The sequence below is a fragment of the Sus scrofa genome, chromosome 8 (genome assembly GCF_054392235.1).
Source record: "Sus scrofa isolate SSC_HxYL_T2T_F1_AM1 chromosome 8, Sscrofa_HxYL_maternal_Yorkshire_Landrace_v2.0, whole genome shotgun sequence".
Classification (NCBI taxonomy): Eukaryota; Metazoa; Chordata; class Mammalia; order Artiodactyla; family Suidae; genus Sus; species Sus scrofa.
The window spans coordinates 27,945,353-27,968,630 of NC_139390.1; the positions used below are offsets into that span (position 1 = coordinate 27,945,353).

The following is a 23,278-nucleotide window of genomic DNA, read 5'->3' on the forward strand; positions in this document are numbered from 1 at the left end:
CTAATCCTTTGCCAGTTTGTGACCTTTATCTTTATATTTATGTGCCAAATTTATCGTATTTTTCTTTTATGATCCATGTCTTTTGCCCAGGTCTAAAATACTTCTATCTCCTGAAATTATGAAAATGTTCTTCTTTATTATCTTATAATTTTAAAGGTTTGAATTTTATGTAAGTTTTCCATCCGTCTGAAATAGATTTTTATGTACAGTGTGAGGTAGGAATTCATTTTTTTCCATGTGGATAACATTTTACCAGCATGATTTATTGACTAGTTCTTTCTTTCCTTAACAGTCTGCTATGCCTCCTCTGTCATATAACAAATTTCCTTCTTCTGAGCTTGTCCATTGGTCAGTCTTTTTACATAGTTTTGAACTAATCTAACACCATTGTAATTATTAAGGCTTTATAATAAGTTGCTAACTGGTAGGTAAGTCATATCATACTTTTCTATGCAGGATAATTTTTTTTTCTTGAAACTTTCCCATTCATGTAAAATAGGATAAGTTTGTTAAGGTCCACAAGAACATAATGTATTGGGATTTTTCCAGTAATTTCCTTCAACACATGGGTTGATTCAGAGAAAAATGACATCTTTAGCATATTCGGTCTTCAAATATATTCTCTATAATATAGGCTTCAATTTGTGTAGTTTTCTAATGTCTTTCAATGAAGTATTGTAAAAGTCTCCACACATGTACTGCACATGCTTTGCTAGGCTTATTCCTATATACTTTATAGAATTAGCTGCTATCATAAAAGTATATAAATGTTTTGTTCTCTCTTTATTGGGGAAATATATATATATATATATAGTGTATTTTTCTACAATGGTATTGAAGCCAACCTTTCTAAACCTTCTCATTATTTCTAATATTTTTTGAGAGCTCCTTCAAGTTTTCCATATAAACTTTTGCATCATCTCTAAGCAATGAAAGTTTTTCCTTCTGGTCATCATGCTTATGTATTTAATCCATTTTGAGTTAATTTTTGTATATCGTGTGAGATGAGTTCAGTTTCATTCTTTGGCATTTAGATATCCAGTTTTCCCAAAACCATTTATTGAATAGGACAGCCCTTCCCCATTGTGTGCTCTTGGCATCCTTGTTGAAGATTAGTTGACTTATTTCTAGGCTCTCTATTCTATTCCATTGGTCTATATGTCAGTTTTTATGCTAGTACCATACTGTCTTAGTTACTGTAGCTTGTGATATATTTTGAAATTGGGACATATGATACTTCCAGCTCTGTTCTTTCTCAAGATTGCTTGCTCAAGGCCTTTTTTGGTTCAATATGAATTTTTTAAAATGTGTTTTTTAATAAAGACTGCCATTGGGATTTTGATAGAGTTGTATTGAATTGGTATATTACCTTGGGTAGTATGGAATATTAATTCTTCTAATACATGAGCACTTTTGTCTGTGTATCATTTTTCTTGAAATAGAATTTTGCTGGATCTTTCAGTTACCCATTTCTTCATGTCAAACTACTCCAAATAACAATCATTTTACTAGTTATTATGTTCTGTGGGTTGTTTGGGGTCTCAGATGGATGGTACTGTCATTCATCTTATTTAGAGTCTGTTATGCATTGCAGTAAGGTGGTGTATGAGGCTAGGAAGTACAAGATGGCTTTATTCACATGTCTGGAGTCTTGGGAGTGGTAGTGGGAAGCCTGGGCTCTGCTGGTATGCAGAAATGGTTGGGCCTCATTTGCACTCCAGGTAACCCCAAGGCCTCTTTCTTTCCATCTGACTTCTCCATATGGCCTCTTCCTGTCATTTACTTTTTCTAGAAGAGTAGCTGGATTACTGACATGAAGGATCAATGCTCTCAAAAGTCCAAAGGCAGATGCTGCCAGGCTTTCTTAAGTCTTGAGCCTGGAATGATCCGATCATCACTTCCATAATATCCTACTGACTGAAGTGACTCTAGTTTATTGTGGGAGAGTGCAGCACAAGGATGGGAACACTGAGAGGCATGGGTAACGTCTCTGGAGACCAGCCACCAATCTGGCATATGAGTCTAGATTTATGTTGATTTTTTTCTCATTTCTTTGGGGATATTATGCCACTGTTTATGGATTTTGTTACTAATGCTGTAAAGACCTCAGTGAATTTGATTCTCATAACTTTACGGGTGTCTTATCTTGCTGGATGATTTTCTTTGTACCTGGTATTTTGCATTTTTCTATGCTATATCTAGGTGCAAATTTAAAAAAACTTTTTTCTGAATTCAACACATCGTGCCTTCTAAATAAGTGGATTCTGTCCTTTTTTAGTTGTAAAAATATTTTTTATTACTTTTAGGCTTCTTGCAAATACTTAATCATTTGCATTTTTAGGATTTTATTTAAGTAAATAAAATATTTTTAAATTTCTGTAGTGCTTTACAATTTCCAAAAGTTTCACACACATGCATTCATATAATCCCATATTAACCAAATTTTTAATCCCCTCCCTCTACATTGTACCTCCCCTCTTCCGTCTCCCCACTAGTAACCACAAGTTTATTCTCAGTGTCTGTTAGTCTACTTCCTTTTTGTTTTATTCACCAGTTTGTTATATTCTTTAGTTCCTATGTATGTGACATAGTATTTTCACATTTCTGAAAAAATCCTATGTTTTCTAATCAAATATTGCCTCACATCCATTTTATGTGCTCTATTCTTCCGGATTTCCAGTGAGATGTATGTTAGACCACGTCTTTCTTTCATCTTTCTTTTCTTCTCTTTTACTTTGTCCATCTTCCTGTCTCTCTGTGCTATATTCTGTTGTTTTTTTTTTCACATTTCAGTTCAAATGACACAAATATTGTATACTTTAAAATATACTTTTAATCTATCACTGAGTTTTTGCTTTCGGCAATTATTTTTTTTATATCTTAAGATTCTATTTAGCTCATATTTAGCTTTCCCTCATCATCCTTCATAGTCTCTTGCTGACTGTTTATATTTTATGCTTATTAAACTTTTACCCTTTATCTTTTTAATCTTTTCATATATAGTTGTAGCATTCTGCAACAACTAATTCTGATACCTGCAGGGTTTTTTTTTTTTTTTTTTTTTTTTGCCTTTTGTCTTTTTAGGGCCACACCCACGGCATATGGAGGTTCCCAGGCTAGGGGTCTAATCGGAGCTGTTGCTGCCGGCCTATGCCAGAGCCACAGCAAAGCCAGAGCCACAGCAATGCAGGATCCGAGCCGCATCTGCGGCCTACACCACAGCTCATGACAACGCCAAGATTCTTAACTCACTGAGCGAGGCCAGAGATCGAACCCGCAACCTCATGGTCCCTAGTCAGATTCATTCCCACTGTGCCACAATGGGATCTCCTCATACCTGCAGTTTTTGATGGTGTTGCCTGTGCCTTCTGCTGACTATCATTCATGGTAGTTACCTCTTTATTTGGGGTGAACTTCTGTTTGTAATCATGTATACGTGAGATATCTAAAGGGTAATTGAGTTGCTTTCCTTCAGATGGCATTTATTTCTGTCTCTGCTGAGAACTGGGGGCTATTTACCCAGGACTACTTCAGCGTCTTTGAGAATCTTGGTCAAGGTCTCTAGCTCACATTTTATGATGAGGATCTCAAGAGTCACAGTTCCTTATTCTGCTCACTTGATTATCACTTACAGTTTTATTCTTCTGTATTTAAGTTATTGGAAAGTAATTTGTCCTTAGAGTAATCCCATAATTCCTAGCTGTTTGCCCCCTGATGTTCAATCCTGGTCTCACAGATGTTTTGATGGAGAGCTTGAGACATTCTCTTAAGATTCCTCCTGCTTATTGTAAACCAAAAAAAACCCCCCAAAAAACAAAAAAACAACTTGAAAAAGTATATTTATCAAGATTTAGTTGTTCAGCCTTAGAAAGGGGGAGGACTTAAATGACTTATTCTTGCTTTGTTATTATAATTTTGTGTTTTGTATATTCAATTTATAATATTTAAAGGATTTCACCTAAAATGTCATTTTATTTATTTACTTTTTAGTTTTACAAAGCTAGAATTAACAAATAAATTTGTAAAATAAAGCATACATCATTGTGATTTTGTAGACAGATACACTGTGAAAAGATTCCTCCCATCTAGCTAATTGACACATCCATCACCTCACACACTAATCTTTTCTTTTACATTTTTGGCGACAACACTTAAATTCTACTCTCTTAGCAAATTTCGACTCTATAACAGTGTTATCAACTATATTCACCATGTTTTGGATTAAGAAGTGGTAATTTTATAAAAAGTAAAACTACCCATGTCATATTTTTCTTTGTACTGAATGAAATCATTTCAACAAGTTTTTGAAGCAAATGCTTACTGGGAAAATACAACTTTTTAGACTTTTAAACATTCTGGAAACACCAAAACTATGAAAACAGTAAAAAGATCAGTGGTTATTAGAGTTTGGTGTTGAGGAGGGATGAGCAGGCAGAGTACAGAGAACTTTTAGGGTGGTGAAAATACTCTGTAAGATACTATGGTGATAATATATGTTATTGAGTATTTTCCAAACCCATAGAATGTACAACAAAAAAAGTGGACTCTAATGAAACTATGGTCTTTGGGGGATTATGATGTGCCAATGACAGTTCATCAGTTGTAGCACATGCATCACTCTGGTGGGGAGAGTTAATAATGGAGGAGGCTATTCATGTCTGGGGCAGGAGATATATGGGAAATTTCTGCACCTTCATCAGATTTGCTGTAAACCTAAAACATCACTAAAAATATGGTCTAAAATAATAAAAAGAAACTATCCTTGAAAAGTTCCCCGTAATGTCTATTTCTGCATAGAGACAAAATACTGAGGTACCTGGGAACAGATCATTTTTATCTTGGGAAAAATCTTAATTGCGTGGCATTAAGGCACGTATCTAGGAAAGATGCGTCAGCATGCTCTTAGATTTGAAAAAGACAGCCTGGGGTAGACACCTGCTGGTTTGTATATCCTGCCACTTTATTTTGGGGTAATTGTACCAGAAATTCTGGATATTGCCTTTTCTATCTATGTGGATCTAATGGGAGCTTCTGTATTCTTCAGTGTCTCTGTTCATTATAATTTAATATTTGACCCCAACGGGCCAATCATAATTTCCTTAACACCTGGAATTTTCGACATGGAAAGAGTCTTGAACTCAAGAAATAGCATGGTCAGTTATTCCTAAATAAACAAATAAATTCAATAAAGTTTATGTTTCATGGAACTATTAGTAAATCAAAATGCCTGCTATCTTTTGTGGAGTGCTATTCACTGCTAGGCAATACTTAGTGGTCAAAGTTTGGTGATACCGTATATATAAAAAAAGAGGTTAGGTGCAGAGCTGCAAAGAATAGCTGGAATAAATAAAGATGCCATCAAGTTATCTAATTTCAATATGATTTGTATCTATTACATTAAAACCTGAACTTTAGGTGACAGATATTAACAAACCTTATTGTGTTAATATTTTACTATATATATATATATATATATATACATATATATATATATGTATGTATCAAATCATCAAACTGTATGTACTAAACTTGCACAAAGTTACATGTCAATTATAACTCAACTGGAAAAAAATGAAGCCTAAATTTGACCTTACTATCATTAAAGACTGTTTTGATTTTAAGTGACAGAAAAGCAAACCCAAAGTGTTAAGAAAAAATGAATTCTTTGGTCCATTTAAATTATAAATCCGGGGATATATTTATCTTAATATTTATCTTTAGCCAACAAAAAACCCAGTCTCTTTTCTTTTCTTTCTGCCTTTTTCTGTGCAGTTCCCATTCTCTGACACACTTATTCCTCATACTGGAAATATTGCTACATCTTCAAAACTCCCAGTTCAGTAGAAAAGAGGAAGCTTCTTTTAGCCAAGAGTATACATAATAGCCCTAAGTCTTATTCCTACTCAAAATCAGATCACTGAGACCAATCGGAAGATGTACTACACAGGGTAGGCTAGTCTAGTTTATGGCATGATAACAAAAACCTGCCTCATTCATCAAAGACAGGCTGCCTCTTTGTCATCCTTACTCCTAGAATTAAGCTGAAGGGCAACCAGTTTGGTTGCGGTCATTGTGGCAGAAGAAAGAATTTTGGACAGACCTGCACTAGGAATTCAATACTTAGCCTGAAAAATGACAAAATGACATTGTTCACTATTAACCAGAACTAGTCCCATGGCCCCAGTCAACCACAGGGGCCAAGGAAGTATAATCCTATCTCAGAAACGGGGTACCTTGGATATTTTGGCAAGCAGCACTAATGAGCGCCGAATGCACTATTTGGCTCAGGTCATACATCCACCTAGATCCAGGAGTAGGTCAGCCCCACCAGAGTTGAGAACATTTAGGTCTTCACAGAAAACTTAGGCTATTAGCAGGAAAAAATTGAGAGTTGTCATCAGAGAAAAAATTAATATTACATATAATTAAGTCAATTTCTAGTAAATGACAAAGTTCTGGATTCAGTATGAGTATATCTTCCTGGGTTAATAGATAATTAACTTTCAAGTGTTAAAATTTTTAACATGCCTGTGGTTATAAACCAAAAGCCAAAAACTGTTATGTTTTCCCCTGTACTCTTGATTTTAGTCTGGTTGATCAATGCAGTCTAAAATTTTGAGAATAGGCATTTTAAATTTAGTTCAGTTCCTAATTTACGGTTCACAGGACAGCTCAACCTGTGAAACAAAAGTGGTTTTAAACCTATAACTAATTCAGTTCACAAATAAAGATGTGGGACTCACACTGACACCTTTATTCTTAGTACCTAGCTAGAATGGGTCTGTCCCCTTGTGAGTTGTATCATCATTAGAACAGGATTTTTCTTTTTCCAGCAAGATGATCAGTATCAAGGATTTTTCTTATTGTCGTTGAGACAGATAGAAATCTAAGCGAATTTAAGACAAGAGTTTATTATAAAGTTGCAATAGGTAATCTCTATTTTCTCCATCTCTAAGACTACACTGATTCTTTCATATTTTTTTTTCCTTTTCTCTCTTAGTATCTGATCTATTTCTCCCTTCTTAATAATCTCTCTGACAATTCATTTTCATAGCCCAGGGCACTATAGCCAAAGGACAACAAGTTATAATCTCTGGGCCTCTTTCTTGGTCAAATTCCAAAGAAAGGAATCAAATTGGCTAGGTGTTGGAAACTGGTCTCCTGTTAGTGAAATCAGCTGTAGTTCCTGGAAAGTATCACAGGGTATGTACAACTGCCTCTTTCAAGGCTTTGGAATAGGGTGCATTAAGCAAGAAGGATAATAGTTTGTGAAAGCTCAATTAGCTAAGTCCTCCAGCCATCTCTGCTGGAGGAATTAGGGTGAGAATATCAATACCATTTATGCTTAGTACAATTTTAAGTGCTTTACAAATATTAACTCATTCCATCCTATAAAGTAGATACTATTATTACTCTCATATTACAGATAAGAAGATTGAGATACAGGGAGGTCTCATAACTTGCTCATGGTCATACTCTTCATAAGAACCAGGGCTGCCCAGAATTTGAAAGTAGGAAGTGTTGCTCCAGAGTCTATGGTTGCCATACCACAAGTCATGGCTATGCTAAAGCATCTGGGTTCATATCAGTGAGTTTATTGTTTTGGGATAGTCCCTTAATTTTTTTTTTTTACCAGTAAAATGCTTCTCATTCTCTAAACTTCATCTCAAATATTAGCATTTTCCCTTTGCAAGCTTTCCTGAGCACCTTCCTTTTGCTGTTGAACTATCCTGTACATCCCTTCACTACTCCACAGACCACCTTGTCCTGTGACTGTTTAACACTGTAATATTATGAACTTCTGTAGAACAAGGGCAATATATTTCTTATCTTGGTATTACTGGGTACATAGCATAATTACTGCCACATAGTATATATTTAATGAATTGTTACTGGATTATTCACTTAATGAAAGAATGAATGCATTAAATATGATGTATGCTATACAAATTTTGCCAATTTTTTTACCATTATCATAATATAGGACAAAACGAACTTCCATAAGAAAACCTGGAAACACCTGTGAATCTTTGAAATTATTGGGATTCAGAAGCCGAGACAGTGGTTGGTTTGTGCTTGATGGTGTTATGGTGAGAACCACACAGAGTGGCTTGATATCATTTGAATTGTGTGAACATTTAGAGAGGTAATGCAACAGTAAACAATAAAAGTTGATGATATTATATCCTGATGGTTGGTAATTGATGTTTACAGAGGTAGAATCATAGGATTAGGTTTTTTTATTCCTCAAATTGAAATATGAATAGTCCTTTAGGGTGTGTTTAAAATGCAAACTAGATCCAACATGAATACACTATCTGTAATTTCATTCATGATAGTTTAATAGGTGTTGTTGGAAACCACTCTTAACTTAGATTTATTTTTACAGTTTTCTTCTAACTCTAAAATAGCTTTAAAATAGCACTTTCATTTCTGAAATTCCATGAAGATAGTAATTAACTCTTCATATCATGTTCATCTCCTAAGTATGTATATATAAACTGAATTTACTTCTGTATCCTCATTTTGCTCTCTCATTTCCATGTGTTCTAGACGGCTCATTATGAGAAGAGGCTTAGACATTTTAAGCTTCATGAGAAGTAGACATTCATAAAGAGAGGTCAATTGCATGTCCAAAGATAGCCTTTATCTCATTAAGAAGAACTTACATCTATAATTGTCTTGGGTCAGTTTCCCTAGAAAAAGCATCTAAGATGAGAAGGCAGGTGACACATAGAGAAAGCTCTCAGGTGACTCCTGTAGGGGAATAAAAGAAGAAAGTTATGGAAGGGAAGAAATGGGAAAGATTATAGCTTGAGCTGAAGTTTTACCTCAGCCTGATACGCCAAGGGAGCTTCTAAGTGTGAGTACCAAGGAGGCTGGCTTTATACCCCTGTGTCAGTTAGTCTTTGTCTGAGGATGTGGAGCTCTTGTGAGGGAGATGGCTCTTGTGGAGCAATTTTCTGGAGGACAACTGGGTGATGGCTGGTCCAGCCCAGGGAGAAGGATTTGCATTCATTTGCTAGACTGCCATGATAAAGTATCCCATACTGGGTGGCTTAAACAACAGAAATGTATTGTCTTACAATTCTGGATGCTAGAAGTCCAAAATGAATGTGCTAGCAAGGTTTATTCCTGCTGAGGACTCTAAGGACGTGTCCTGGGCCTCTCTCCTGGGCTTGTAGATGCCCCTTATCATGTTCACACGGCATTCTCTCCTTTTTATTGCACCAGACATACTAGATGAGGGTGTTCTCTAATGATCTCACATTAATGTTATCAATTCTATAAAGACCATAACGCCAAGTGAGGTCCCATTCTGAGGTATTGGGGATTAGACCTCCAACATACGAATATGGGTGCAGGGCACACAATTCAACCTGTAACAGGATCTGCCATAACAACCCTTTTCACATAGTGACAGAGACGAATATTTCAATCCCCACTTCATTACGACATCTCTCCCATGTCCTATTGATGGTAAATGGATGATCTTGATCATCTTTCTCCTTTTGAAGTAATACCTTTTGGTAACGTGAGTTAAAATGGAACCTAAAATATACTGCCATATTTAGAGCTAAGCCAAGACTGAATCATTTCTTTGTTTATGAGTATCTATTTGAGAACTTGGTTTGATTTAAGCTGGTTTCCTGACTGTTGAGAGTTTCATTAAAGGCGTTCATGATTTTAATAAACTGGCCATTAGATGCTTGGTTTTAAAGGAGGTTGGGATAATAATGTCTTTGGGGGGGGTGTTTTTAGTTATCTCTGATGTTTTAGAGACTGGCTGTTTCCCTCAGGTCACCCCTTTTCTCTTCTGTGCAGGTTTATTGTGCTTCGTCTGTCTTCCATTATGGAAAATAGCCATTTGCTTTCTTTTGTGAAGTCTTTGGAGGAAGCCATGTTCAGCACCACTGCCTGCATTGTACTTTACCACCAGAAAGACAACCCACATAGAGTTGTTATTTTGGTGGTGCCTTCTAAAGATTTAAACCAGGAGCTCAGGCACTTGCGCTTGGGAGGACTCAGTGGTCCTCCAGAGCCATCTCGCCATTTCCAAGTGAAAGAAGGAGAACAACTTCTTTTAAGGTTTACTGGAAACATATTTGCTTCAAGTAAGTATAAAGAAATCTTTTAGCATAGTCTATGAGCTATCCGCCACAAACTTTGGGAGGAGATCATGAAACACCAAGGAAATCTTCGAAGGACGGAGAGGAGCTTTGGAAAAGTAGAAAGAGAAAAAAAGGATTTCTTTCTCCCTTTCTTTTCAGTCTCTTTCTTCTCTTTTTAGGGCATGTGTGCTCCTTTATGAGCAAACCCTAAGCTGTACTCTTTTAGAAATAGTCATCTCCATAATTATGATAGCTGACTCCATGCTAGGATCATCTCTTTCCTACACCAGTGCCTCTTAAGCATTCCTTTGCTTTCACTATGACCCACACGAGATGTATTTCCACACAGTAACAACAGTAATAATTTAAGAATATAAATCAGGAGTTCCTGTTGTGGCTCAGCAGGTTAAGAACCTAACTAGTATCCATGACAATGCAGGTTTGATCCCTGGCCTCACTCAGTGAGTTAAGGACATGGCATTGTTGCAAGCTGCAGCACAGGTTGCAGATGTGGCTCGGACCCAGTGCTGCTGTGCCTTTGGCATAGGCCTGAAGCTGCAGCTCTGATTTGAGCCCAGGAACATTCGTATGCCACAGGTGCAGCCATAGAAAGAAAAATAAAAATTCTATAAATCATACTTTATTACTCCTCTGATTAAGACTTTATAATCATCTCCTATTCTACTGAAAGTAACATCTGAACTCTTTATGTTGTCCTACAAAGACTCTAACCTGGGGCCTGTAGAGTCCCAAGGAATATGTAGATAGAACTGTATTCCAGTATAATCATCTTATTTATAATTCCACTTATTGTATTTTATATGTGGTAAGAGACTATGGTGAGAAGGAATCAGTAAGTTTCACCAAACTCCAAAAGGGTCTGTGGCACAAAAGAGATTAAGAACCTTGGATCCTGATGAGACAGTCCTGTTTACCTCTTATCTTTATATTTATCTAGTGATTTTTAATTTCCACTATAAATCTTACAAATCAAAATTATTTTACTTATTTGTTTACTTACTTTTCATTCCTATACTCATGTTCTTCACTGGAATATAGATTCCATGAGGGCAATGACTTTGTCTTTCTTTCTGTGTATCCTTGAGCCTAGGATCATGCCTGACATTGAGGGCCTTTAATAAATATGTAGTGCATGCATGAATTTATGACCATGATGAGAAAAACGAACAGTGTGAATGAAGATGAGAGATGGCAGGAGACATGGGAGAAGTGGGGGAATGGATGAGATAGAAGAGATAAAAGGAGAGAGAAAGAAAAGGAAGCAAAAGGAGAACACAGAGAGGAAACAGCTGTGTGAAAAAAGGGAGAGAAAGAATTTTGGGGGAACATCACAGAAATTTATTTTTTATTAATTGATCCCCTTCCCCTTTATAACTCCTTTCCTTGAGGTGGAATAAGATCTAATGGGTGTTCATGTAAAGGTGAGATGTGAGGGGAATTCAGAAAGAGGTTTTGTGGGGATTTCTGGCCCAAGAGTCTTGTGATAGACTTGACTTGAAATAATACTCTCTTATACTTATAAATTAATATAGATCCCCTTGATTTTTAAATGGTACCTATTTTCTCCTAATTCTGAAAATTACTTCAAGGTCCACTGGCTCTTTGGTTTTTATTTCTTGAAAAATGATGTGGCTTAAAGCTGAGGCTCCCCTCCCCCCCCTTTTTTTGATTTCTTAGGAATAAATAAGATTCCAAGTGTCTCAATTTGAAGAATCTCTTCCACTTTCACATGTAGAGTTTCAGCCATCTGCTCCAGCTAAGTGGACCTAGTGAGTGAGTGACTGAAAGTCAGAAAAAGGGGGAAGAGACAGCAGAGGAGAGGAGGAAGGAAGGGTGGGAGGTACCCCTTCCTTCTTGGCTTCCAGAGCAGAAACCACCCTAGGAGAATCCCTCTAAGAAGAGATAGTCAAAACCTGGAAGGGTCCCACCCAAACTAATGATGCAAATGATTTCCTGTAATCCTTGGGATAGCAGCTGTGTTTACCTCCTGCCCTAAACAGGAAAAAGTCAGGCTGCTTCTCATAGGCAACAGTTGAGTGTACTATTGCCTGTAATGAGGAGTGGGGAATGTGTACAAAAGAAGAGTGCCTGGGGATAGCCAAGTGTGTGCAGTTCTTCCATAGAAGAAAGGAGAAGAACTCGTCGTTGCTCAGGAAAATGAGTCAGGTGGGATGCCAGGATCCTTCCTGCCTTGCCTTTTCTAGAGATCTATGCTTGGATCCAGGGTCTCACTGCATTTTCTCCATCTAAGAGGAGCAAGACCCTTACTAGAGAATTGATGCCTCATCTTTCCATCAGGGCCTGCGGTAGCCTCTGGGAATCTCAGAGGCAAATAGCCAGAGGTTGTCTGTCTGGAGAGTCCTCTCCACCCATCCTCATCCCCTCCTCCAGTTATGTCCAAATGCATTTTTATATCTCACTTTTCATGATCATAACTGGAGAAGCCTTTCCTATCTTTCCTGATGATGTCAATTCTTATTTTACTTTTTCAGATCTTTATGTAATTCTCTTAGTGGACATGGCCATAGAGGTAATCTTTTATTTATTTAATTGTTTAATCAATGTCAGTTTCTCTGACTGTAGTTCCATGAACGGAGGGCTGGTCCTGTTGGTAGGAAAAATCCCCAGCACCTAGGACAGTGCCCAAAAAGCTAGAAGAATTTGTTTGAAGAATAAAGACAAAAGCTTGGGAACAAACGTGACATTATAGTATTATTTGATTAAAAGTATATAAAACTCAGATGACTGGCCCTCTGAGAAATATCAAAATCTCCATATGCATTATATAGAATACAGATGATTCTTTTGATTGAGGATCTTGAGACACGGACATTATTTCTACTTCTAAGAAAAAATAAGATAGGCGCTCCTCTTGTTTTTATATTGGGCTTTGGCATTCTTCTGCACACAGCTAGAATCTTATTTCTTTCTCTACATTAGAGCTGTTGACTCAGCCCTTAAGCTTTCCACTGGATCACATTTAAGACCCCCCCCCGCCCCCGCCATGCTTCTAACATTCTTAAAGTGCTGGGAAACAGGCAGACAAAATTTTACATAATGATACCTTAGCACCACTCATAACATCATGTAATGCCCTAAAGAGACCTACATGTATCAAATTTGCCCTAAATGCCCTTCGGCCCAGAGAAGTGGTTTTCCCAGACACATATGTAAAATGCCAGAATGACCATCTTTTTATTCATTTAAAGATTAAAGATTCTGTTATTTCACTGGAGAGAGAGAAGTAAATAAGTAAATAAAATGTACGGGTTAATGAGGTTGAAAGTTCCTTACAGTAGAATAAGCAGGGAAAGGAAACAATCTCAGAGAGAGTGGCAGATCTACAACTTTAAATAGACTCATCAGGGAAGGTTTTTTCAAAAGATGCCCTTTCAGCAGAGATGTGAAGATGAGAGAGCAAGCTGTATTCCAGGAGCGTCTATCCCAGGCAGAGGGACTACAAATGAAAATGAATTGAGGCAGAAATGTGCCTGATGTGTTTGAAGAAGCGTTAACAGCAAGGAGGCTGGGGTGTCTGGATGAGAGGGAGTGCAAGGCGAGTTGAAGGAGATGAGAGGAGTACTAGCCATACCTTAAAGACTATTTTGAGAACTCTGTCTTTTACTGTAAGTGAAATGAAGAGCTATGAAGGGTTTTTAAACAGAGGTGTCACATGATCTGGGTCAGATTATATCTATGTTGAGATGAGATGGTGTAAGTCCAGGGAAGAAACAAGGAGATCAATGAGCCACTGCAATGGATCAAGCAAGGGATGATGGAGGCTTAGATGCAAAGGTGCCTTAAGCATCTTTGTCATAGACATCTTTGCTGCAAACATTCTCACTGCATAACTAACTGGCCATGAGGCAATTTTGCCGCAAAAGATATAATAACCTAAAATAAAAGAGGGACATTTAAAGCACATAATGAAACCTGAGAAATGAATAACAAAACTATAAACACTTCATTGCAAGATATAAAGTATTTAAATACAATTAAAATATGTGGAGATTCATGGCAATCCTGCACAGATATTGATTTTATTTGGTGGGTTGTACCTATGCACGTGTCTTCCGAGTTTTTTGCTCATAGTATTTTATACATTTTTTAAAAACTTGTTCATTCATCTTATTGTTCAGCATGACACTGTTTCTTACTCACTAAAACTTCATTCTTCATAAGAGAGGTACCGGTTTTCACTGTGCTGGGATGCATGTTTGTAATTGAGCTTTGTGTGGCATTACAAAAACCTCCTACACTGTTTGTTCTTGGCCTATTGTCACATGTCTATTGATAGATGTTCCAAAGTTCTGTGGGAAAATTGGGCTCAACTTCTGGCCTCTATGGCCCTGAGTCTCTGCCTCTTTCTCCTCCAGTGTGGTGTGTTTCAAAATAAGAAACCACCTTGAGGCCAATCATTGTCATTTGTCATGATTTTTTGAATAATCTATGTTAAACTGTTGACCAGTTAGTTTATTTGCTCACAGCAAAATTGCCTTTTATGGAAAACATGTTTGTGGCAAAGATGTCTACAGCAAAGATGCATATGGTGAACTGGCGGAGATGAGTTAGACCACAGATATGTCCCACACCAGTGGTTCTCATGCGAGTCTTCTGGGTCTCTGTGTTGGCAACCTGTTACTTCCTCATCTGACTTTTCTAAGCAAAAACCCATGTATTTCTACATTTGCACTTCCTATGTCTTCAACGAAAGTTATTCCAATACTCATTACTGAGAAGAAAATGTATTGCTATAAGAAATATCTAGTAACTCACAAAATAGAAATAAATTTTGTAGTTCTTTATATGACAAATATTTATTACAGAGCTACTACCCTACCTTCTCTGCTAGTAACTATATCCATAATATGTTGAGGAGAAAGAGGTTCTCAAAAGGTCAACAAAAGTTGCTTCCATAATTTTGGTATGTAATGAATGGCTTTAATTTTAAATATGCTGAAGTGGGAGAAAAAATAAAATAGTGTAATTTCTTTGTGCTACTTGTACTTTCTTGGGTTCTAATTGTTTGTTTGTTTTCTCTAACAAGAGGTCTTCAAAATATAGTGTTATGTCTTCCAACAATGAAATTCCAACTTTAAAATAATCTACATAATGCTTCCTATTTATAACACTAAGATCATGTAATTTATTACTGGTAAATCATCAATAAATTCATCCTTATTTCATATAAAAATGAGATTCTCAGAGATTTTCATTGGAGAGCTTTATTTTTTAAAATTAACTGCTAATAAGAGGTAGATAAGTTTTAGATCTAATTTGAACAAATTTGGCTATGCCCATCCTCAATCTTGATATACTGTATATAAATTATTCCTTGTAATTGAGTACCTGGCAGGGAATATCTTTCAAGAGATGGAAGGAGAAATTTACTAAATTATATTCTATTGGGACCAAAGTAGTAACATTTTTCTTGATAGTACTCTAGTGGTTTGGAAGTAGAAGTATGCCAAATATTAGCCCAGTGATCCAGAAATTCTAATTTACTATTTACTAGATGACATTTCAGTGACTCCAAATTATTTATCTTTTCTTTTCTTTTTACCAGAGTGAAACTTTGAAGAAGGCAGACCCCAGCTAGTCATGTAGTCACATCTGTGTCCTAGGAATCTGTTTTGTTCAAGGTGCCAGGTTGCCTCTAAAATATAGACTTGTGCAAAAGGACATACTCCTATACCTTCTGTAACCTGGAGTTATTCAAATTGTAGATAACAGTTCTTTAGACATTTACCAACATGACTTCTAGCAGTTGCAACAGAATATTTCTTTCACTGGGCAGGATGGGATGACTAGAGAGAGAGAGAGAGAGAGAGGTCTGGGCAGTAAACTCTCAGTCCTCACAGAGCAGCAGGAAGTTGCACTTTAGACATAAAAGCTTCATATAGACATTTAAAAAAAAATTAAGTGGGTTTGTTTTTGTCATACAAATTCAGAATGATGTAAGAATCCTGCTTCTTTCTTCTTATTTGTGCTCATTGCTATTATTTAATGAGTTTTTATTATAAGGCAGGCCTTGTGCCACCTTTCATATTATCTAATTTCATTCCCAGAACAGTGCTAAGAGGTAAGTTTTATTTCTCTTGTTTTAAAGGTAAGGAAGTTAAGGCTCCAAGCAATTCAGAGATGTGAAAGAACTGGATAAATATCACGGTGTTGATAAATACTAATGGCTGAACTTGGGTCTAGATCTGTATATCAAAAACATATAACCATTACATTGTAGCTTACTTTTAACTTTTCGTAAGGGTAACATACACCTGCCTTAGGCAATATGGCAGTGTCTTTTTTACCATTGCAATGAGAAGGTGAAATATCCTGATTGTCATGGTAAAACCCCCATGAGTGAAATGTTACATTTATTAAACCTCCATTATTTTCAGCGGACAGTTGAGAAGATGTTTCCATATCTTTGTTTTGGGAGAATTCACCAGGTTTTAGTAGAAATTTCAGTAAGTATCATTAAATCTAGTAATTATTCCATTTGAAAGTTCTAGGAGTTTCCATCATGGCTCAGTGGTAATGAACCCAACTACTATCCTTGAGGACGTGGGTTTGATCCCTGGCCTTGCTCAATGGGTTAAGGATCTGGCATTGCTGTAAGCTGTGGTGTAGGCCACAGCTGCAGCTTTGATTCAACCCCTAGCCTGGGAGTTTCCATATGCTGCAGGTACAGCCCTAAAAGACAAAAATACATTTAAAAAAATAATAAAAGAAAGTTTTAGAACTGCAGTGTATTTCTGCAATTGTGAAAATGTTTGATATCTGTACTGTCCAATAAGGTAGCTAGTAAACAAATGTTGAACATTTGAAATGTGGCTAGACTGCCTAAGAAATTTTATTTTCAAGCTTTATTAATTCTGACTTTAATTTAAAAAGCCTCAGGTTGCTGGTGGCTACCATATAGGAGAGTGCAGATCTAGAATGTCTATTGTGAGGTCTTGATAGTGTGCAACATGAGAGGAAGAGTTAAGGGAAAGGAAAAATATTCTTAAAAAGTAAACATTTTCTGTGTAAAGAAAGAACTGAATATTTCCAATAATTTCTTGTTGTAGTAAAATGGAATAGAAAAAGAAAATCAAAGATTATTTTATCTAGAAACAACCAGAGAGTACCTGGTCCAACTATAGATGAGAATCATTTTACTAATTTATACAGTTTCAGCCTGTGATTTACACAGTACTGCTTTGTCAGGTTGTTGTGACTAGACATAATGACACCAAAAAGACACATTTTTAAAAAATGAGTTAATTTGAATTTTTAAGAATTAAGTCTCTTAATAGTAACACATGCATCTTACTTCTATTTAGGCAATGGGAAGGATTATGGAAAAGACTACAAGCTTATTTTTCATTTACAAAGGAAACCTAGATTGGAACTCCAAATCAAAGAGGTGGATGAATTTGGAAATTACAGCTGCCCTCATTACAAGGGTACCATTATAGTTTATAAAGTACCTAAAGAAAAGATAGTTCACAACTCGGATCAGTGTCTTATACTTAATGAAAACAATTATCAGTTGCCAATTTGCAAATTACCACTGAGATTGCCAAAGGTAAGTAATTTTACTTCCCCAATTACTATATTTTATTCTTTTTAATTCTCTACCAAAGTCAATATTGGCAGACATATGGATACTTATAGTTAAAAGGAAAGATAGGAATAATGTTGATAAAGAAAGAGTAGCTACAATTTTAAAGTTAGAGAATGTTTTCTACTTTTTTCCATATCAACTTTCTAATAGAAGCAATTCAAGTTGGTCTTGTCCTAACAGTATATTGTTAATGACTATTGAAAAAATATCATTCATTTTTTTGTAATTGCATTTGAGTAACTAGAAAAATCATGTATAAGAGTACTGAATAGGAAGTTTCCTTGTGATAGTGGTTTAAGGATCTAGCATTGTCGCAACTATAGCACAGGTTGCTGCTGTGGTGTAGGTTTGATTCTTGGCCTGAGAACTTTCACATACCACAGGTACAGCCCAAAACAAAACAAAACAAACCCTGAATTATATTTCAGAATACGCTTTAAGAAAAATCATGTGGTAACAAAGACAGTGACATCAAAATATTTTCAGTGAGACTTATCAAATCCTGAACATTTGTTTTGAGTTAATTACTCTTTTAGTTTTGATTTTGTTTGAGTTCTTTTTTCTTGGTTAGTCTAGTTAAATTTTTGTCAATCGTGTTTATCTTTCCAAAGAATGAGCTCTTAGTTTCATTGATCTTTTCTACTGTCTATTCAGACTCTATTTCTTTTATTTTCTCTATCTAACATTTATTATTTCCTTCCATTTTTAACTTTGAACTTTTTTGTTCTTTATTTCTAGTTTCTTTATGTGTAGAGTTATATTGTTTATTTACTATTTTTCTTTTTTCTTGAGGTAAGTTTGTATCATCATAAACTTTCCTCTTAGGACTGCTTTAGCTTTATCCCACAGATTTTGGTATGTCATGTTTCTGTTTTCATTTGTCTATGTATTTTTTATTTTGTCTCTGGATTCCTAATAACACATTGGTTGTTCAGTAGCATGTTGTTTAATCTGCACATTTTTGAAATTTCCTCAGCTTCTTCTTGTCGTTGATTACTAGTTTCATGCCATTGTTGTTGCTGAAGATGCCTGATAGTATATAAGTCTCCTTGAATTTCCTGAGACTTGTTTTGTGACCTAACATATGATCTTAGAATGGTCCATATGCACTTGAGAAAAGTATATATTTCAGGTGGAATGTTTTAAATATTTTAGATGGAACATTTTATATATACATGTTATATATATGTGGTTCATTTGGTTTAATGTGTTGTTTAAAGTTGATGTCTGCTTATTTTCTGTATGGACAATATATCCATTGATGTAAGTGGGATATTAAAGTCCTTTATTCGTTTTTTATTGCTATAAATTTCTCCCTTTAGGCCAGTTATATTTGCTTTATTTATTTTGGTGCTCCTATAGTGGGTGCATATATATTTAAAAGTATTACATCTAGAGGAGAAGCTACAACTGATACCACAAAAATAAAAAAGATCACAAGAAATTACTACAAACAATTATACACCAAAAAAAGCAGGCAACCTAGAAAAAATGGATAAATTCCTAAAAACAATCTTCTAAGACCTAATAATAAATAAATAGAAAATATGAATAGACTGATTTCTAGCAAAAGGATTGAAATAGTAATCAAAAACTTCCCAACAAAGAAAATTCCAGGACAACATGTTTCATGGGTGAATTTTACAAAACATTCAAATAATATTTAATGTATATCTTTCTCTAAACCTTCCAAAATACTATAAAGGAGGGAATGCTCCCAAACTCATTTTATGAAGTCAGCATTACTCTGGTACCAAAACCAGACAAGGATACCACAAAAAGAAAAAATATATATGGTTAATATCCTTGATGAACATAGGTGAAAAAATACTCAACAAAATATTAGTAAATTGAATCCAATAATACATTAAAATAATCATGCACCATGATCAAGTGGGATTTATTCCAGGGACACAAGGACAGTTTTGCACCTGCAAATGAATCAATGTGATACACAACATGATACATTGACAAAATGAAGGATTAGAATCATGTGATCATCTCAATAGAATCAGAAAGAATTTGACAAAATTCAACATCCATTTATGATAAAACTGTCAACAAAATGGGTAGAGAGAAAAGGTACCTCAACGTATTAAAGACCATACTTGACAAACCCACAGCAAACATTTTGTTCAATGGGGAAAAGCTGAAAGTATTTACCCTAAGATCAGGAACAAGACAAGGATGCCCACTCTTGCCACTTTTCTTCAGCTTAGTACTGGAAGTCCTAACCACAGCAGCTTGACAAGGAAAAGAAATAAAAAGGCATCCAAATCAAAAAAGAAAAAGTAAAACTGTCACTCTTTGGAGATGGTATAATCCTACTGATAGAAAATCCTAAAGACTCCACCAAAAAATTGTGAGAATGTATCAATTCAGTAAGGCTGTAAGACACAAAATCAGTATACAGAAATCTAAGACATTTCCATACACTAATAATGAACTATTGGAAAGAGAAGTTTTTAAAAAAAAATCCCATTTATAATTGTATAAAGCCCCTGTAGTAATAAATTTAAATAAGAACATGAAAGGCATATACACTAAAAATTGAAAGAAGAAATTGGAGAGGACACAAATAAATGGAAAGACATCCTATGCTCATGAATTAGAAGAATATTTTCAAAATGACCATAATAACTAAAGTAATTTATAGGTTCAGTGCAATCCCTATTAAAATACCATTTAAAAATAATTTTAAAATTTGTGTGGAAACACAAAATACTCTGAATATCCAAAGCAATCTTGAGAATGAAAAACAAAACTAGAGGGCTCACGCTCCCCGATTTCAAACCATACTATAAGGCTTAGTGTTCACAACAATATGGTATTGGAATAAAAACAGACACACAGATCAATAGAACAGAACAGAGAACCCAGAAATAAATCCACATATATGTGGACAATTAATTTATGACATTGAAGCCAAGAACATACCACAGAGAAAGGATAGTCTCTTCCACAAATGGTGTGTGTGTGTCTGTGGGGGGAACAGGACAGCCACATGCAAAAGAATAAAATTGGCCAGTATCTTATGCTATACATAAAAATTAACTCAAATGGATTATAGGCTTGAATGTAAGACCATGAAAACCCAAGAGGAAAACATAGGCATAACTTCCTTGATATCAGTTTTAACAATGTTTTTGTGGATCTGACTTCAAAGACAAAGGAAACAAAAAAGAAAATAAATACAAAACTACATCAAACTAAAAATCTTCTGCATAGTGAAGGAAATCATCATAAAAATAAAAGCGGAATCTAATGAAAGAGAAAAGATATTTATAGATCATATATCTGACAAGAGATTAATAGCCAAAATATATAATGAATGCATACAACACAACAACAACAACAACTCAATTATAAAATGGGCAGAGGACCTGCATAGACACTTTTCCAAAGAAGATACACAAATGGCCAACAGGCAAAAGAAGATGTTCAACATTTCTAGTTATTAGGGAAATGAGAATCAACAGTGCAATGAGATACCATCTCAAACCCCTCAAATAGAGAGGCTTTTATCAAAAAGACAAGAAAAAACAAGTATTGGAGAGGTTATGGAGAAAAGGGAACCTTTGTATACTTTGGTGTTTGTGGAAATTGTTTTTCTGGAATCCAACTAAAATCAATAGAAGTTTCATAGTAGTTGCGGTATTTTATCTGAGCTTCATAAGTTGGTAGAAAATCATGTTAGGCTGAAGAAATGGAATGAATTTGACTGGGAATGGTAGGCATAGCTTAGCAGGAATTCTTAATTCATATAATGCTATTATAATAATTTCTAATGTGCCAAAAGTCTTCCAATTCTTCCCATGCGTTGTACCATTAAATCCTCACAAAAATCCTATGAGGCTTTATCACTGCCCTCATTTTATAGGAAACTGAGGCATAGAAATTTTAGGTAACTTGCCCATGGACCCATAACTTAGTGTCAGAAGTGGGATTCAGACCCAGAAAATCTGCTTCACACATGAGCAACATTGTGCACTATTGCCTCTTTAGCACTTAACATTATGATTCTTAGTCATGGGTACAGGATGGATTTCAGGACATTCAGGTTCTCTCTGGAAATTGTTTGAAAATTTCATGTATACTATGTTTTAGTGTAGAGATATTAAAATTATTTAACAAATGATAGGACATGGGTTCTAGTCATTTGCACTGAAAGCAGCCATTTAAGCAGAAGTACAGTTTCCCGGAGACATTAATTATTTACTTGCTGGTTTGGGGGAGATTTGGGGGTTCATGGGAGACATGGATAAGGTAGTAGAGTCTAGCAAACCACTAGATACGGAAAATTATAGTTTAAGAATGATATAACTAGATAGGTGTATACCCACTATCAATTTTCCTTCTGGGCATTTTTGTTTCCATTCTAGGGCCTTTGCTGCTCCCTATGTTTGGGGAGCGGTCCTCTTCCCTCAGATGATCACATAGCTGGTTCTTCATCACACAGGTTTCAGCTCAAATATCACCTCCTTATTCGTATTCCTCCATCTCTTTATCTAAAGTTGCTCTTTAATCTCTGATCCTTTTATATTTATATTTTATTTATTTATTTATTGGTTTTTTAGGGCCACACCTGTGGCATATAGAAGTTCGCAGGCTAGGTAGGGGTCAAATTAAAGTTGTAGCTGCTGGCCTACACCACAGGCATAGCAACTCGGGATCCAAGCTGCATCTGCAACCTACACCACAGCTCACGGCAATACCAGATCCTTAACCCACTGATTGAGGCGAGAGATCAAACCCTTATCCACATGGATATTATGTTCATTACCACTGAGCCACGACAGGAACTCTAACCCCTGATCTTTTTAAAACTTACTTCATAACACCATTAACTGAAATTTTTAGATTTACTTATTTGTTTGTTTAACTTCTGCTTGCTTTTTCTCCTTGAGGAAAAGCAAGTTCCATGAGTAAAGGGCCTTGTCTACCCTGTGCTAGCTCTGTTGTCAGTGATTAGAACAGTGCCTGGCACATTATAAGCACTCTAAATATTTGTGACTGGATGAATGCAGAGAGGTCTATAGTGTTCATTAGATGCTAAAAGTTTAAGAACTGTTGACTTAAAGGAATACTTGAGTTCTCTCAGATCAGTGGTTTAGAGCCTGGCTGCACAAACACTTAGCTGGCCGGCCAAGGAGTTGATTTGGATCAACATGAAGATTTGAAAACAGACAAAGGATACATCAGAGGCTCTTTAGGTAGCTTGACTTAGCACTTTACATCTTAAGATTGCAGTATTGTTCCAATGCTATGGGAAAATCATGGGCTTGAAGAATAGACTTGTGGTTGCCAAGGGGGAAGGGGAGGGAACAGGATGGATTGGGAGCTTGGGGTTAACAGATGCAAACTATTGCCTTTGTAATGTATTAGCAATGAGATCCTGCTGTGTAGCACTGGAAACTATGTCTAGTCACTTATGATGGAGCGTGATAATGTAAGAAAATAGAATGTGTACATGTATGTGTAACTGGGTCACCGTGCTATACAGTAGAATAAAAAATTTGTATTGGGGAATTAATGA

General features: G+C 35.8%; 1 protein-coding gene across 2 annotated transcripts in view; it reads left to right on the forward strand.

Moving 5' to 3' along the window:
* DTHD1 (death domain containing 1) overlaps positions 1–23,278 on the forward strand; it is a 74,447-nt gene that overhangs the window by 18,271 nt on the left and 32,898 nt on the right. The window contains exons 6-8 of one of the 2 annotated variants that reach the window (XM_003128908.6): positions 7,985–8,146; positions 9,826–10,115; positions 17,459–17,703. In XM_003128908.6, coding sequence (XP_003128956.6) covers positions 7,985–8,146; positions 9,826–10,115; positions 17,459–17,703 — 697 coding nt within the window. The remainder of the gene's footprint in view (positions 1–7,984; positions 8,147–9,825; positions 10,116–17,458; positions 17,704–23,278) is intronic. The other variant, XM_084971723.1, reaches the window with a different exon arrangement.